General features: G+C 42.5%; 1 protein-coding gene across 2 annotated transcripts in view; it reads right to left on the bottom strand.

Moving 5' to 3' along the window:
* The window catches only part of AP3B1 (adaptor related protein complex 3 subunit beta 1), a 1,831,130-nt gene that overhangs the window by 606,421 nt on the left and 1,210,547 nt on the right, over window positions 1–14,162 (bottom strand). For both annotated transcript variants that reach the window (XM_078675217.1, XM_078675216.1), the window contains exon 20: window positions 13,768–13,921. In XM_078675217.1, the coding sequence (XP_078531343.1) occupies window positions 13,768–13,921 (154 nt within the window). The remainder of the gene's footprint in view (window positions 1–13,767; window positions 13,922–14,162) is intronic.

The raw sequence follows: 14,162 nt of genomic DNA, 5'->3' as shown, positions 1-14,162 counted from the left end.
CACGCAGCTTTAAAAATCTAGCGACTGAAATGTGATATAAGTAGTCAATAAGGCCATTGCTACAAAGAAGCTCGGAAAAGGTTTGCTTTCTAAATCAAATCTATGGAACACTAGTGATAAAGCTATTATCTGTTAAATGTAATTATTTTTACATCTTTTAAACAGTCACACTAAAACATTCACAGCTTGCAGTTTAAGAAATATATGACTCCAAACAAGAACACTTAATGCTAAACAAATACGTTAAACAATATTCCATAAATCGTTACTGCATTTGCTGTTCATCTTGGTAATAGAGACAGAACCTGGGTAAATGCGTATAGGAGGTCAAGCCGGAGATGGGAGATTTTTCTTGCTCAATGCATAATTCATACCCACTGCCTGCAAAGTGTGTAAAATGAGAATTTCACACCGCAGCATGAGCCATGCAGCTGCAGGGAAAAGGCTGATGAAATCAGATTTTACTGTGTGAATTTCTTTTTTCCCCTTCCAATATTTATACAAAATCGTCATTGAAAATTTGAATGCAATGACAGATCCTCGAATGTTAACGTTATGTTAACACTTGCAAAGAGATCAGCCGGAAATATCCGCAATCTGCTTCTGTATATTTTTGAATACTGGATCGAACCTGTACCGCCTGCGACTCAGATAAGTATTCAAATACGTGTCTCCTACAGCGATGCAATATTCGACAAGAAGAAGCCGCATCATTCATCTATTAATTATGCTCAAATGGTCCACATTTATACTAGTGTGCACTGTTTGCGTAGAACTGTGTCACTTACGGACTGACTCGACTTTATTACACAAACAAATGTTCACGTTCTGTTCTTGTAGGCTAGGAAAGAATAGGGCAAGTACCACTTGCAGACACACAACAGATTACCCATTCTGATTCATTATCACGTAACAAGTTAACACAGGCATATGCCAAGCCGTTCTGCATCGTTTTTCTGTTAATCTTTATACAACTCTTCCAGGAAAAAAAGGTTAACACAAACTTTGAAGAGAAGGAATGGAGGCAATAGCGTAGAAATGAGCACAGCATGGTCAGTTTGAGGGCTAACATGAAGACATGGACAGCACATTATCACAAGTGCCGCAGGCCATCCTAAGAAATGACCCACACACTGTGAGGTAGAAACAACTGAAGAAAGTCTCTGAAACCTCACCAAAGATACCTCGTGAGGAGTAACCGCTGCCACTTAGCTTATTTATGAAGCATCCCTACTTCCAAACTTTAGTGTGTTCGGAAAGTTAAAACTTGGAAAATAAAAATAATGGGGTTACGTCTAACAAAAGTTAAAAATAATATTAAAAACTCAGTTGTTGCATGAAGTCTGGGTTATTGATAGATGTAAGCCTGACTTAATTGTCCCGGTTATGTTTTGGAGAAACCATGAGCTTTCAATTCTTCCCTCTTTGGCTTCATTCATGTTAGTTGTGTTTATAATGTGCATCAGAAGAAATTAACATAACGCAGCCTCTTACCTGCCACTTGGAAGTGGTGTCCCGCGCGCATTGATTCCTATTCATCTACTCATTGCTTTCAGTGGGCAGGTATGACCAGGACCCGAGTACCGGCACTTCTTTCATGTGGAAGGGATAGTACTTATAGGGGTGGAGTACTTTAATGGGAAAGTGGCAGTATTTCTTAGTAGCAAACAGGTTATCTGGGCGATGAGTACATACACTTCTATATTGCCATTTAAAGTACTGCACATATTGGTTTATTAGCACCCACAAAAATACTGGCATCACAGGAGTCTGAGACCAAAAGAATCAAAAGCTGCAAGAGGATGGATGGTTTAGCTACAATACAAATGCAATATCCACACAATGTGTTGTATAGTTGATAGAAGTGGAATTCCTAAAACGTTTAAAAAAGTAGTTCATGGATAAATTATTGGGTGGGAATTCAAAGCAATCAACGATAGCTCTCATGAAAGTTAACTAAATTTGCTAAATAACTATGAATTGAAAGGGCTAGCACTTGTGGCACAGATTTGTTCCAGGATTAAGAATGACATTCTGTAGGGGGTGTTGGCAACTTCCGAAAACTGTGGCTCAGCTCTCTGTCCTCATATTTCTGATAGCACCCTTCCATGAAGCTGAAAGCTCCATCAAAGACATTGCCTTGTGGTGCGATAAGTACAAACGAATGCGGTGAGTCGAGGCTGGTGATGTTGCTGCCTACAGACTGTGGCCTGTTTTAGGAGATTAATGTAAGGAGAGGCTGCTCATCCTCACGCAAAATGGAGCATGAAGAAGGGCACAGCGTTTCAGCTGCTGTGTTAGGTAGCCACACAAATGGGGGAGACAGCAGCATGCATGGTGGTGTTCCAGGTCGAGATTGTTGACTTTGATGATGTGGCCCAGGGCAGGTAAGCCTGTTGTGACCCACTGAGTCTCTGTCAAAGACGTTCTTGGGTTGAGGCCTTCAATGAATAGGGCTTCTCCCACTTCAAGATCTCAGGTAGTCTTTCTACGGAAACGCAGTACTCATCCCAATGGGAGACGGCATCTCCTCTGTGGACAAAAACCATAACACAAACAGTAACTCCACAATTTGTGGGGATGACCCTGGCTATAAAGTTGGTAGCATAACTGGTTGATGGCAACAGCTCATATACCTCTGATCTTCCAAAGCCAGGACACGGATGAAAAGAGCCTCTGCGGTAGTCATACCAGGGGATTCCATGAGACCCGGGGGTAGAACGTGACAGCTGTGTGTGAGATGCTTGCAAATTGAGCTGGCAAGGAAGCAAAGGGTTTCTTCTCAAAAGTCAGGTACCTCATATGATACCAGGAGCCATTCAGAAAGGCATGTAGCCACCTATTTGAGGGAATATATAAGTACATTATAAAACTACAGAACAAGACCAAAAAAGCAGTCAGATAGACCAGCACTACAAGGTGTAGTTAAATACTAGTGGAGAAACAACCAGAACTTTACAGGTTATTACCGCAGATGAAGATAAATTATTTAGAAACTCTTTATTGATGGAAAAGCTTCCCCTCCCAGGTCAGTGTCAGTAATCTGCAGCTGATGTAGGAGGACCTGGGGGTGTATGGTATCAAGGTCAAAATGGATGTCACACTGACCTGGTCTGAAACAGTTTATTTAGTGGTGCTTTCAAGCCATATGTTCTGGCATAAGTACTAAAAAAGATCATGAAAGAGCATCTGCTAGGGAACAGAACTAGCATTCTGAACATTTTATGACAGGTTCCGCATTTATATTTCCTCAGCTCATCTGATTTATGAAGGTATCCCCCACTGCCATCCAATCCTGGCAACACAATGCAATCGTTCCAACTTTAAAGCATAAAATAAGACCCCGCTGAAAGGTGGCGACGGAAAAGAAAATAATATACTCAATATGGCCTAATATCTTGAAGGTCTTCTGAAAGTCCCCAGAGAAACTTACAAGCCTGGTCACTCATTATGCACCACTTTCTCCGTGATTTTTGTTTTTAGACATGGCCACGTCAAGTCACAGTTTACTCAGTTCAGCTATAGTTTTTTGGTCTAGTATGTTTTCAATAGGCTCCAGATTTCTCAGTGCTCAATTTTCAAATAGATAATAAAAGAACCAGCCGAAGCACAGCACAAACACGGTTCAGCTTAGCAGCTCTTCTTCAGCACAGGTTACTTACTTTATTTCCCTAATTTTATGCAACGTCTTGGCTAAATCAAAAGATCAGGTTTAGGGGAGGAATGTCCCCTGCATGATATTACAGGCTTTTACACCTGCCCAAAGTGATCACAGCTGTAAGTTATCTGGTACACACAACCATCATATGTGGGCACTTAGACCTGGGCTTTTAATTATGATTCCAAGATTCAGAGCCTAGCTCTGTGGTCTGGAGTGCACATCAAACAAGATGTAAACGACATGCAGCTATTGTCCATTTCCTGGGTTATATACAATAACTGGTAGTGAACGCATATCATTTTTCTGATTGATAGTACTGACTGCACCTTTTTTTCTGGCCGGGGATAGGTGTGGTGCCTAGAAGCACGCATCAAGCTTTGGTTGAATTTAATTGAACATGAACAGACATCCATGTGAGTGTGTTGTGTGCATGTTGTAAGACTGGCAGTTGGTAACAGGACTGCGAATTGTGAGTGTGTGCCTTCAGAGACCAGTGGGATCCACTTTGAATACCCCTGGTAAAACTCAGCACAAGACTGAGGTTGGGATACAGCCTCCCCAGACAGTGTACGTTTATTGCTTGCATTTTTAGGCAGAGGGTGCAGTCTCAGACAATGTAGTGTGGGAGGATGGATAAAATCCTTCTTTAATATTCGACTGTGACCTGTTAGCGAAGGTCTGATAAATATCTCCCCTTGAGAACTGCCATTTGGGTAGATAGTGGGGAAATCGAGGTAAGTAGATTTAGATGTTTACTAGAGATGTCTTTTCCTTGAGTGCTACTTTAGAAGGCTGATGACAGTTCGGTACATTGCTCTTCTATAACTAAGGGTGGGAATATTTCACTGTGTACTTGCTGGACTGCTGAGTTCCTGGGCTGGTATCCGTAATAGCTAGTCTCCCCAAGGTGAGAGGGCGTTATCGGAGGTCTGTACATCTTGCACTATGGCTGATTGTCTGCCTGTGGCACGGCCTGCTAGGAGAGGGGAACAGTGGCAGCTCCACCATGGGGGCGTCGCCCCACTGCTTTCTCGCAGTGCGAGAGGGCAAAATAATAAAATAGCAAAACTACGAATTTATGTTTCTGCTTCTCGCATTGCGAGAAACCAGAAGTGCCTGGTTGTGGGAGGACGGGTGGGCGGTCCCGCTCGAGCTGCTTGCCCACTGTTGTGGGTACTGACTGTTTGGTCGGCCCCAAAGTCAAACAAAGCAGTCATGAGCACTGCCCCTTTTTCTCTATGTAGGCTGCTGCATGCAGCCTACATAGAGATAATAGCCCGGCTGGGGCGCTCTCCGCTGCGCCTCACCAATCACAACGCTGCCATTGCAGTGTTGTGATTGGTTTAGGGGAGCAGGAGGAGGGAGGCTGCCTACAACGCACCAGGACTCCAGAGAGCCAGGAGCTGAAGCGGTGGCACGGTCGGGGAGAAAGGTAAGTTTAATTTTTTCTTATTATATATAGATCTAACCCCCACGCGAACCCACCCACCCGTGACTGCTCGCTCCATGTGGTCTTCCACTCTGAGAATCCACATAGGTGTGTGGCTTAGTAGAGGTTCTGTGTGTGAGGTTCTAAGGGTTCCATGAGAGACTGTTCTAGAGGTTTAGAGGTTGAAGGAAGAGGTTTTAGGACTGTCACTAGAGTCATAACAGGGTTATGTCTATTTCATATTTACTCCGAGGGTACCTGGAATAAATAATCGGTTGTCAGTATACATTAAGTGGTGATTTGTATCTGCTTTCAAGCGCTGCATATCTAAAGTAGGAGCGGGGGAGATTGCGACTCAGAAAAATAGAGTAACGGCTCATGTGTAGTGGGTTCAAAACCCGCCAGTAACAGAGTTCACTCAGAATCTGCATTCCACAGGCGGGATTGGCAGCAATGCAAGATGTTTGACCAAAAGATAAGTATTTTTGAAAGTTGCGCCATGGCAGCCGTCTGCCCCCAAGCTGACACAAGGTGACTGGATGCGGACCTGTATCCCCTTTACCACCCACAGAAAGGTGCTGTAATAGGAAGGGTGTGGCTCTCGCCACTGTGTCCGTTACTCTTCCGACCTCACTGAGTGATGCATCAAATTGTCTGACATTGCTCATACCCAGAGCCTGGTTCCCCTACCCCTTGCTCTTTCTTGAAGCCTTGATGCCACCTGGGGGTGCAGTAAGCAGAGGCTCTCACCTCAATGTGCCATGCAATACCCACCTCATCCTACCCCGTGGTGTAGCGACATGTTTGGTATTGCTATTACCACCGAAGGCCCTACTGCACCACCAACAGCCACCCAAGGTGCTGGTGCAGCTGTTATTCTAGTGGCAGTGCTGCACCCGAGCCTTCACCCAGAGTCAGAATAACATGTTTTTCAATTTAGGCATGCACCGAGTACTGTAAAAACCTACGCTTTCTATATCCAATTTGTGAGCAAGGGCAGGCACTAGACATTCTATACAAGAAGGAATGTGCTGAGAAAATAGCACCTTGTCTGTTACTGAGGCACTTGATGGACCTCAACTTGTACTTGAAGTTCTACGAATTTGGGCATGAACCAGAATCGATAAACCAAAATCATGGTATGTTTTGTGAACTTCAGGTAGGTGCTGTGGGTTACCGTGACCATGGACATGCACTGGAACTCTAATAACAAGCAGATTTTAATCCAAGCATGTGTCCTGGACTCTATTAACCTAGACATAAAGCGAGACATAAAGCGCGTGCTCAATTAATCTGGACACTCATCGGCATTCTAGAAGTATAGAAACTGTACATGCAAGGGGCACTCTACACTCGCGGGATTTCACGGGGCTGTGGGCGAACGTAGACATGCACTAGGTCCTTTAGAACCCAGCCATTCTGACTGTCACTGCCCGTCAATATGACGCAGTTCTTGTTGCAGCTTGCTGCCTATTTTGTTTGCGTCTCATAACTCTTGAGCCCGAGAGAGATACAGAGGTGCAGAGGAGAGACAGGTAAGGACCGGTTATGGGAGGAAGAATGGAGGAAGGGAGGCACAAGTAACAGCTTGGAGGATAAGGCTGTTCTGCACCAGCAGGAGACAGTGAGGGATGCTTACACCTGAGTGAGTGTTGTTGCCACCGGCTCCTGCGATAAAATGCATTTTGCCACATGCATCCATGTATGGAAAATTTTAATTTTAAATGAAAATATGTGTCCTTATCTTTTTAACGCTGTTTCTGTCTGGAACCACTTGCATATTCCTTTGTTTTTATCATTTTGACATGATGCTCTTTGCCACAGATAGGCTGTTTCTGAGCCGAGGATCTCACCATAGTCCTGCAAGGGGCCTTGAATGTGGACGAGGGGATCCTAGTTTGAACGAAGTGTTTTACTGCTGAGCTAGTTTTGTTACACTCTGTTGTAATGATGGGCAGCCTGGAAAGGTGGGCCTGTCTGGAATCACTTGTAAACTGTGTGTGCCAGAGAGTAGCGTCATGCACAGAAAAAGCACAGGGGATTGGTAGACATGTGAGGTATGGTGTTTGGGGTGAAGTGCAGGTGCAGAATCGGTTTATGGCTCAGCAAAGTCAGAATCTAGCTGCTATAGAATCTGAGCACGTAACCTGCTTGACAAGAAGCAACCTTATAATTACCCTGCGTTCCTTGTAATAAGAGTGTTAAAGTGGTTTATACAAAAATTTGATCAACTATAACAAGTTTTTGCTTAAATGAATTGTGATTATGTAATAATTATGAAAGCGTGTCTTTTTTGTAACTGATTATTTAGTTTTAATACTGATTATGTGGGAATAAAGAGAAATTGATTGCAAAAAGAGTAGAAAATGGCACCAGGCACAGGTATAGAAAAAAGGAGCAGTTGTGAGGTGTAGTTAGGCACAGAGGTAATGGGATACAGGAGGGCAGTATGAATCAATAAATGTGTGTAAGTAAGGATACATGGAATAGCTGGGATGTGCCATAGACCCCCGCTGAAAACCAAAATGCTGAGTCTCTCTAGCAGTGATGCAGTATTGTGCCGCAGAGTGGGTGACATCATGTTCGAGCTGCCTGTTTAAGTTGGTTTGGTCAAGGACACGTACTGTTTGCAGCGCTTTGCCCGCTGGCTCTGGTGCCTTGTCATCAGACCTAAGAGTGGTTGACACCTTCCTGCTTTCTCAAATTTGCTTGAAAATGCACCATTTGCCCAGTCTTTTTTCAAACTTTTCTCGGGGAGAACCCCCTGATCCCTCCGTAGGTTGCTCAGGCTCGCTGGCAACGCTTGCTTGCCATAGTGAAGTACCACAATTGTTTTACGCCTCACCATTTTCAAATGTCACCAGCTGCCACTGGAGGGGAAGGAGTGCCTACCCCAGCAAAACGAGACTGCCTGAGGAAGAGAAGCCCAATCACTGTGCACCAAATGAGGGGCAGCCCAGAAGAAGTGAAGTGAATAGTGGAGTCTGACTGGTGCCAACCCAAGTCTGGATATGGTCTCATAGCTCCCTCACAATGTTCCACAACAAGCTAAGCGAGCTGAATCATTATACAACTGGCAGAAAGATTGAGAAGGGACCTTGGGATGTTGTCAGACCTGTGCTGCTCCTGCTTGGGGCAAATGTACTCAAGCACAAACGGCGAGAGTCAGAGGAGGAGTAAAGCTCGAGCAGGACCGCTGCGATTACCAGCCGCTCCGTGCTTGCATGTTCCAGGCACCGGATCCACCAGGTTATTTGAGTTGCATCAATTTGAAACCTGACTGTTTCTTCCACTGCTGAAACACCAGTGCCAATGAACTGTTCTAAAGAACTTAGTATTGCTATATATATGAACTGACCTACAGGTCACAGAACCATGCAAGCTGCTTGCAACATATTACAGTGAGCTCACACCTGTGTCAGATTTACGTTTGAATATGTGTGTATGTTGAAACCAGTAGCACCAGTCTTGGAATTGTGTAGCTGATTTCCGATTTATACTATTAGGTTTTGATGTGCGGGTACAATACTTACATCTTTTGCAAAGGAAAACCTGGATCTGGGCAGTACTTATTGTGTCTATTTGACTGTTTGAGTTCCAAGTCTACTCCCACACAACCCCTCTGAGAAGCCTTTGACTGCTTACTCGGACTACCCTGAAAGCCATGTGCGGAAAGGATGTACTCGACGTCTAGTATGCAGTCCCATAGTAGGGCAGGACCCAGAACATCAATGGTAAAAGGCTGCAGCCCCCTAAGATGGTGGCCCAGAAACTCATGTGTGCCCCTTGGTCCCTGAGCTGGTTCTGACACCCAGCAATAACACTAAATCCTTCCCACATTAATTCTCCTCTTCTGACACAGACTGCATGCCTCTGTTCACTTCGTTGTCCAGAAAAGAATACTTATATTTGATATCGTTTTTTGCCTGACTTCTGTCATATTACTCAGAATGTAATACAACGTTATTGTATTTAATAAATTATTTACAATAGGTAAGAACGAAAATATGATTCAGATTGGGTTCCTTTGCTCAGACTATAGAGATAACTTTAAGGATTATGATCCAGCACTTTTTTTTGTTAATCATTTTGTATGCTAGATCTAGGAATTTAACTAACTTAGGTAAAAAAAAAAAAACACAACTTCAGTTCGTAGGGAAAGCCAAGTTCTTATTGGGTCGTATGAGCACTCGCAGCATTAACAGAGCCCCACAAGTATTTCTTGCGTAGCTGTAGCAATTTCAAGCGGAGACAAATTACATGGTCTAGCTTTTCTAACTTATAACCACATAGTATGCCGTCCAACAGTACATCGCTATTGGATTTCCATGAACCCTCAAACTGGAGTAATGGGATATACAAAAACCTTATTCTTAAATATTTCTTTCTTGTTTGAGGTTTTAAAACGGAAGTCAAGTATTGTTGAGGTCCAGACAAGTGATTGTCAAGCAATAACTCGGCGTGATTATAGTTTAATAAAGCTTTTAAAACACTAAACCGATTTTAGACCCTTAAAGTGTTCTTTATTAATTTCTTTCGACTCTGAACTAATCGCAGTCAGCGAATCCAAAACTGGAAGATTGCATTTGTGTATAAAGTTAGTAATTATGATGATATTTAAGTCCACACTGCCAGGATGGAGTTGCTTCAATTGAACAAAAATGAAGCCTTTTAAAGACACCGCTGAGGCATGCATACAAGCATAGAAATAATTGAGAACTGCGCAAATGTGGCAGGTAAGCGAGGTTAGGTTGAACTCCAATCTTATTTTGCAGTGTGGTGTTGTTGACCGTAGTTTTAACAAAGTTCTAATACAATGAATGCAAATTTGATTTATGTTGAGTTATGTATTAGGGTTCATCACTGGCGATGCATATAAAAGCAAAGGGATTAACATGGTGTTAAGAGCAATGATTTTAGGGCCTATTGCGCCCCACCACAGGCTTGGGATACATTTGGTTATAATGACAGATCTCTTTTTTCCTAAGGACGTATTTCTTACCAGTTATCTTATTATCAATAGTAATTCCTAGACGATCATAAGATGTCACTAAGTCAATGGTCTGTCTTTCGAGTTTCCCATTTTTGGAAAAGGTCATGATTATTATTTTTGTCATATTGACCAGAAGCCCAGTGTCATTTTTGAATTGCGCTCATTTGAAAAGTAGAAATTGTAGAATGACCGGGGTAAGGGACAAGATGACGAGATCAACTGCTTAGGCTAAAAACACACACTAGGACAATTGTGTTTTTGGATGCCAAGCCTTTTAGAGAGTAGACGTAATGAGAGAAATTCGACATACAAAGTGAAACATCATGAGTGCAAGTACACAACCTTGCTTAACACCAGAGAGGGTGAACATCTTCGATAAAAGATTACAGCTCGTACAAAGCTTTATATGTAGCCAAGCGTTACAATGTAACGCCATTATGAGATGTAACAATAAATGACCTACACCACAACTATTTAACTTGGCCCAAAGGCAGTAAACCTTGTCATAGACGGAGCGCTGTGGTCAATGAAACAAACAGATAATAAACTTTTTTGCTTATTAAGAGAGGTGTTAATCAATTAAGTTAAGGGCTATGATATCTAAAGTAGAACAGCCTTTTCTAAAACCAGTCTGATTAAATGGTAAAAAGCCATTGTCCATCAACCAAGAAGTTAGTTTCTGTAGTAGAATGTTGACAAGCAATTTGCCTACTCAGAAGTTTTAGCTGTATTATTAAAACAAGTCACATTTCAGTATTTAGTGTTTTTGCCTTTGCTTTTTGGATACATATTCTCTTGCTACTTATCAGATTTAGGTATTTTATTAGGCTTGACTTTTTGTATCTGAGAAATCTCTTAAGAAGCTTGTTGTGAATTCTAGGAAATCTACAAAAACAAAACAGAATGGAAATAAAATGCACACAGTACTGCACACAGGCTCTTAATACCCACTAACCTGCAACATCGTTAGACATCGTCTTAAGTCTTGTGTCAACCACCTTTGCCAGACATCATTTGTCGTGTTTCTTTCGTAAACAAAACATGAATTTCCCATAATGATTGAAAAGAGAGCTGGGCTTGTTTGCTTTGCAGTTGTGCACAAATTGACAACCTCGCACTCCCTGGAAAGCATATAACATTTTATATTTTTGGCCAATTGTACCATGTGTGTTCTAGTTTCTGCTCTGTCCCAGATACGAATTGTGGGAAATTTTTCAGACGTCTTCAAGCAGTTACAGCTTACTCGGCTCAGACTGCATCAATTCAAGTTGGTCACCACAGGTAACCTCAGGCTTAACCTGACTATTGGACCCACCATTGTAGACTAAGTACACCCTTTTAACACTTGAAAGTCAATGCAACAAAGATGAGCAGTCTAAGGCTTACACTTGAAACTCAACACCATAATCAGTACAGGTCATTAAATCGATGTCCAGGCAATGAATATTCTTTACAACAAAAGAAATATTGTTACCTAATTCACACATTATACCATACAGAAGACTACAGAGGAGCACAAAAGATGTTTAGGAGTTCTATTATCCCTTATCTTTTACTCGAGAAACAGCTTAGGCTGTTCCTGTAGGACAACCTCTCTCAGTATCGCTGTTGCAACCATCACAGATTCATCTTTAGATTCTACCCAGTATGGGCAAGAAAGTCACAAAGCGAGGTGAGGGGTGATGGCCCTGTCAAGGGTCTGGACAGAAAGTTATCCTTTGTGTTCTTCTCAGGATGCATAGTACTTCTGTGTTGCGTTTCATTGTTTATAGCAGGCAACACTTGTGGTTTACGCAGCTCTACGTGGTGTGCAGCTGTCCATGGAGCCCTGTGGCAGAGACCCTGCCTCAGCCGGACTATTGGATGCATGCATCTGGCATTTGCAGTGACAGTGCGGTGAGCATAGGAAACACCAGTCCAGGAGTAGAATACAAAATCGCAGAGCTCATGGTTTGGTGAGTCTTGCACCTTGGGATCTTCTTCGACACAGACACAAACCAAACAGCCAAAAAAAGTAGGTTGCCCATTTATTGATTGTCACAGGGAGAATTTAGTTACTGTTTCAAGCCCATCGTTTGATGCGGTTCACTTTTAGAGAACTTTTTTGTCTTGTAGGAAGTCCCAAGGTTTTATACCTGAATTGGGCAAAGGGAGAGGACAGTGGATACTCCAATGCTGGATAAATGAGAGATTCCTGTTGCTACTGATGTGCAACCCTGACTTTTGAATAACAATCTTTGCAAAAGGGCTGGAAGTTTCTGTCCCATCTTTATACCAAAGTTGTTGATAGCAACTTTTTGTTCCAACTGTCTTTTCGGATTCCTGTTCTGGGAAATTCTGCACTTGTGCTTATACCACTCAGATTGGTCCAGCCAAAGTCTTTACAACCAGGGTGAGCTAGATGGTGGGGTGGAACAGAAGCCTCCACAATGGGAGAAACTCACAAAAAGGGGACAAGAGAGGGGTAGGTTGTCCATCTCAACGACCTGTTAACCTGAGGGGATAGCCTCACTAGAGAACAAAGGGCCAGGAAAGGGCAGGGGCAATACCCTACCTTCATAATGGGCTCTGGGACTTCATTCCTTGCCACTCTTTAGTCTGACAAACTGGAAAGGATCTCTGAGATATTTTGTCAGTAGACCTATAATCAAAATGAGCTCTCTGGGCTGTACCTCAAGCCTCCACCTTGGGTACCACTCAAAGGCAGCAAACACAAAACGGAACCCAGCATGGCTAGAGTCACAGGTTACATAAATGCTCCATACATATATCTTCCACACAGCTAAATGAGACGGGTAACATCCAATCCATTTGACACAGTGATTAGCACCCTGCTGCAGGGAAGTGGCATAAGAATTTAAAAAGCTGCAGATTCCAACAGACAACTTTCCTGGCCTCTACAACCCAGCAAGCTAACTGTAGTGAATATGTATATAAAATTATTTTAAAGTGCACTCAGTGTGCCCCCTTGAAGCACAGAGTTCTGCTCTGGGTCACGGTACATGTTAGAAAATGTGCCTTCAGTGGGCACATGTGGTCATTGTATGTGATGAGGTGAAGTTGGGGTCAAAAGCTCTAGTTTTCTATGGGGAAATCTCAGCAGGGGTGCACGGTCATACAAACACAAAGCCTCTTCCTTATGTAAGTTCTCTCATTTTGATAAATTCAAGCACAATGTTCCAACTTGCACAAAAATATATGGAAGTATTGCTGAAGTGTAGGTGTGCTATCAGTTTGTTTATTCGTTTGCTTGTATAGATTTTGGGTCTGCCAGAAAGTAGTGACTTGCGTTAACCCGGCATCGAAAGAACTAAGGATTGAACTACAATCACTAGTAAAGATAAAAAATTTGATTCTGCTGAGGAGTATGATTGGATAGTGATCTGATAGTGTGTTCCTGTACTGCGGTGTTAATGTTTGTCTTCAGATTTGTGTCCAGGATAAATCCCTATGATTTGTCATTCTCTACAATGGAGGACTTGAAATCAAGCATCTATGAGGCACTGAGACAGGATTGGATTAATATAGTACCCATCTATTACCTTGCTAAAGACAAGTAATGACAATTTTGTGTGTTTGAGGCTCCACTCAACAACGTGAAAAAGTACATACATTTGATTTTGTCTCACACAGTTCTACTTTCTGCATGAACATACACAATACAACTTACAATATACAACTTACCTTGTTAACTGTAGCTTTTTTCCCAGAATCAGAATCTGAGGCACTTTCTTCTGATTCAGATTCTGAGGAGCTGTCCTCTGATGAAGAACTTTCTGAATCTGAAGAAACGTTTTTCTTGGATGCTACTCGTTCATCTTTTGCATCATCTGTGCCACTGTAAAAATATTGACTTATGTAATTAATCTAGCAAAAATCAATTTACAATCAGAGGACCTGATCTCTAGAACATTTCAAAACTGGAAACAAGACACTGCACCAGTGATTATGAGTGAAAGTAGGCACCTAGAAATGCATTTCTAAAGGGAATATTCCTGGCAAAGATTGGAATGGAAGTTCTAGATGGCCTCCATCTTTGCAGTCAAAAAGTACAGAGCAATGTTAATTTTTGTGTGCAA

The sequence above is a fragment of the Lissotriton helveticus genome, chromosome 2_1, assembly GCF_964261635.1.
Source record: "Lissotriton helveticus chromosome 2_1, aLisHel1.1, whole genome shotgun sequence".
Classification (NCBI taxonomy): Eukaryota; Metazoa; Chordata; class Amphibia; order Caudata; family Salamandridae; genus Lissotriton; species Lissotriton helveticus.
This window is presented reverse-complemented; position numbering and strand designations above follow the sequence as displayed.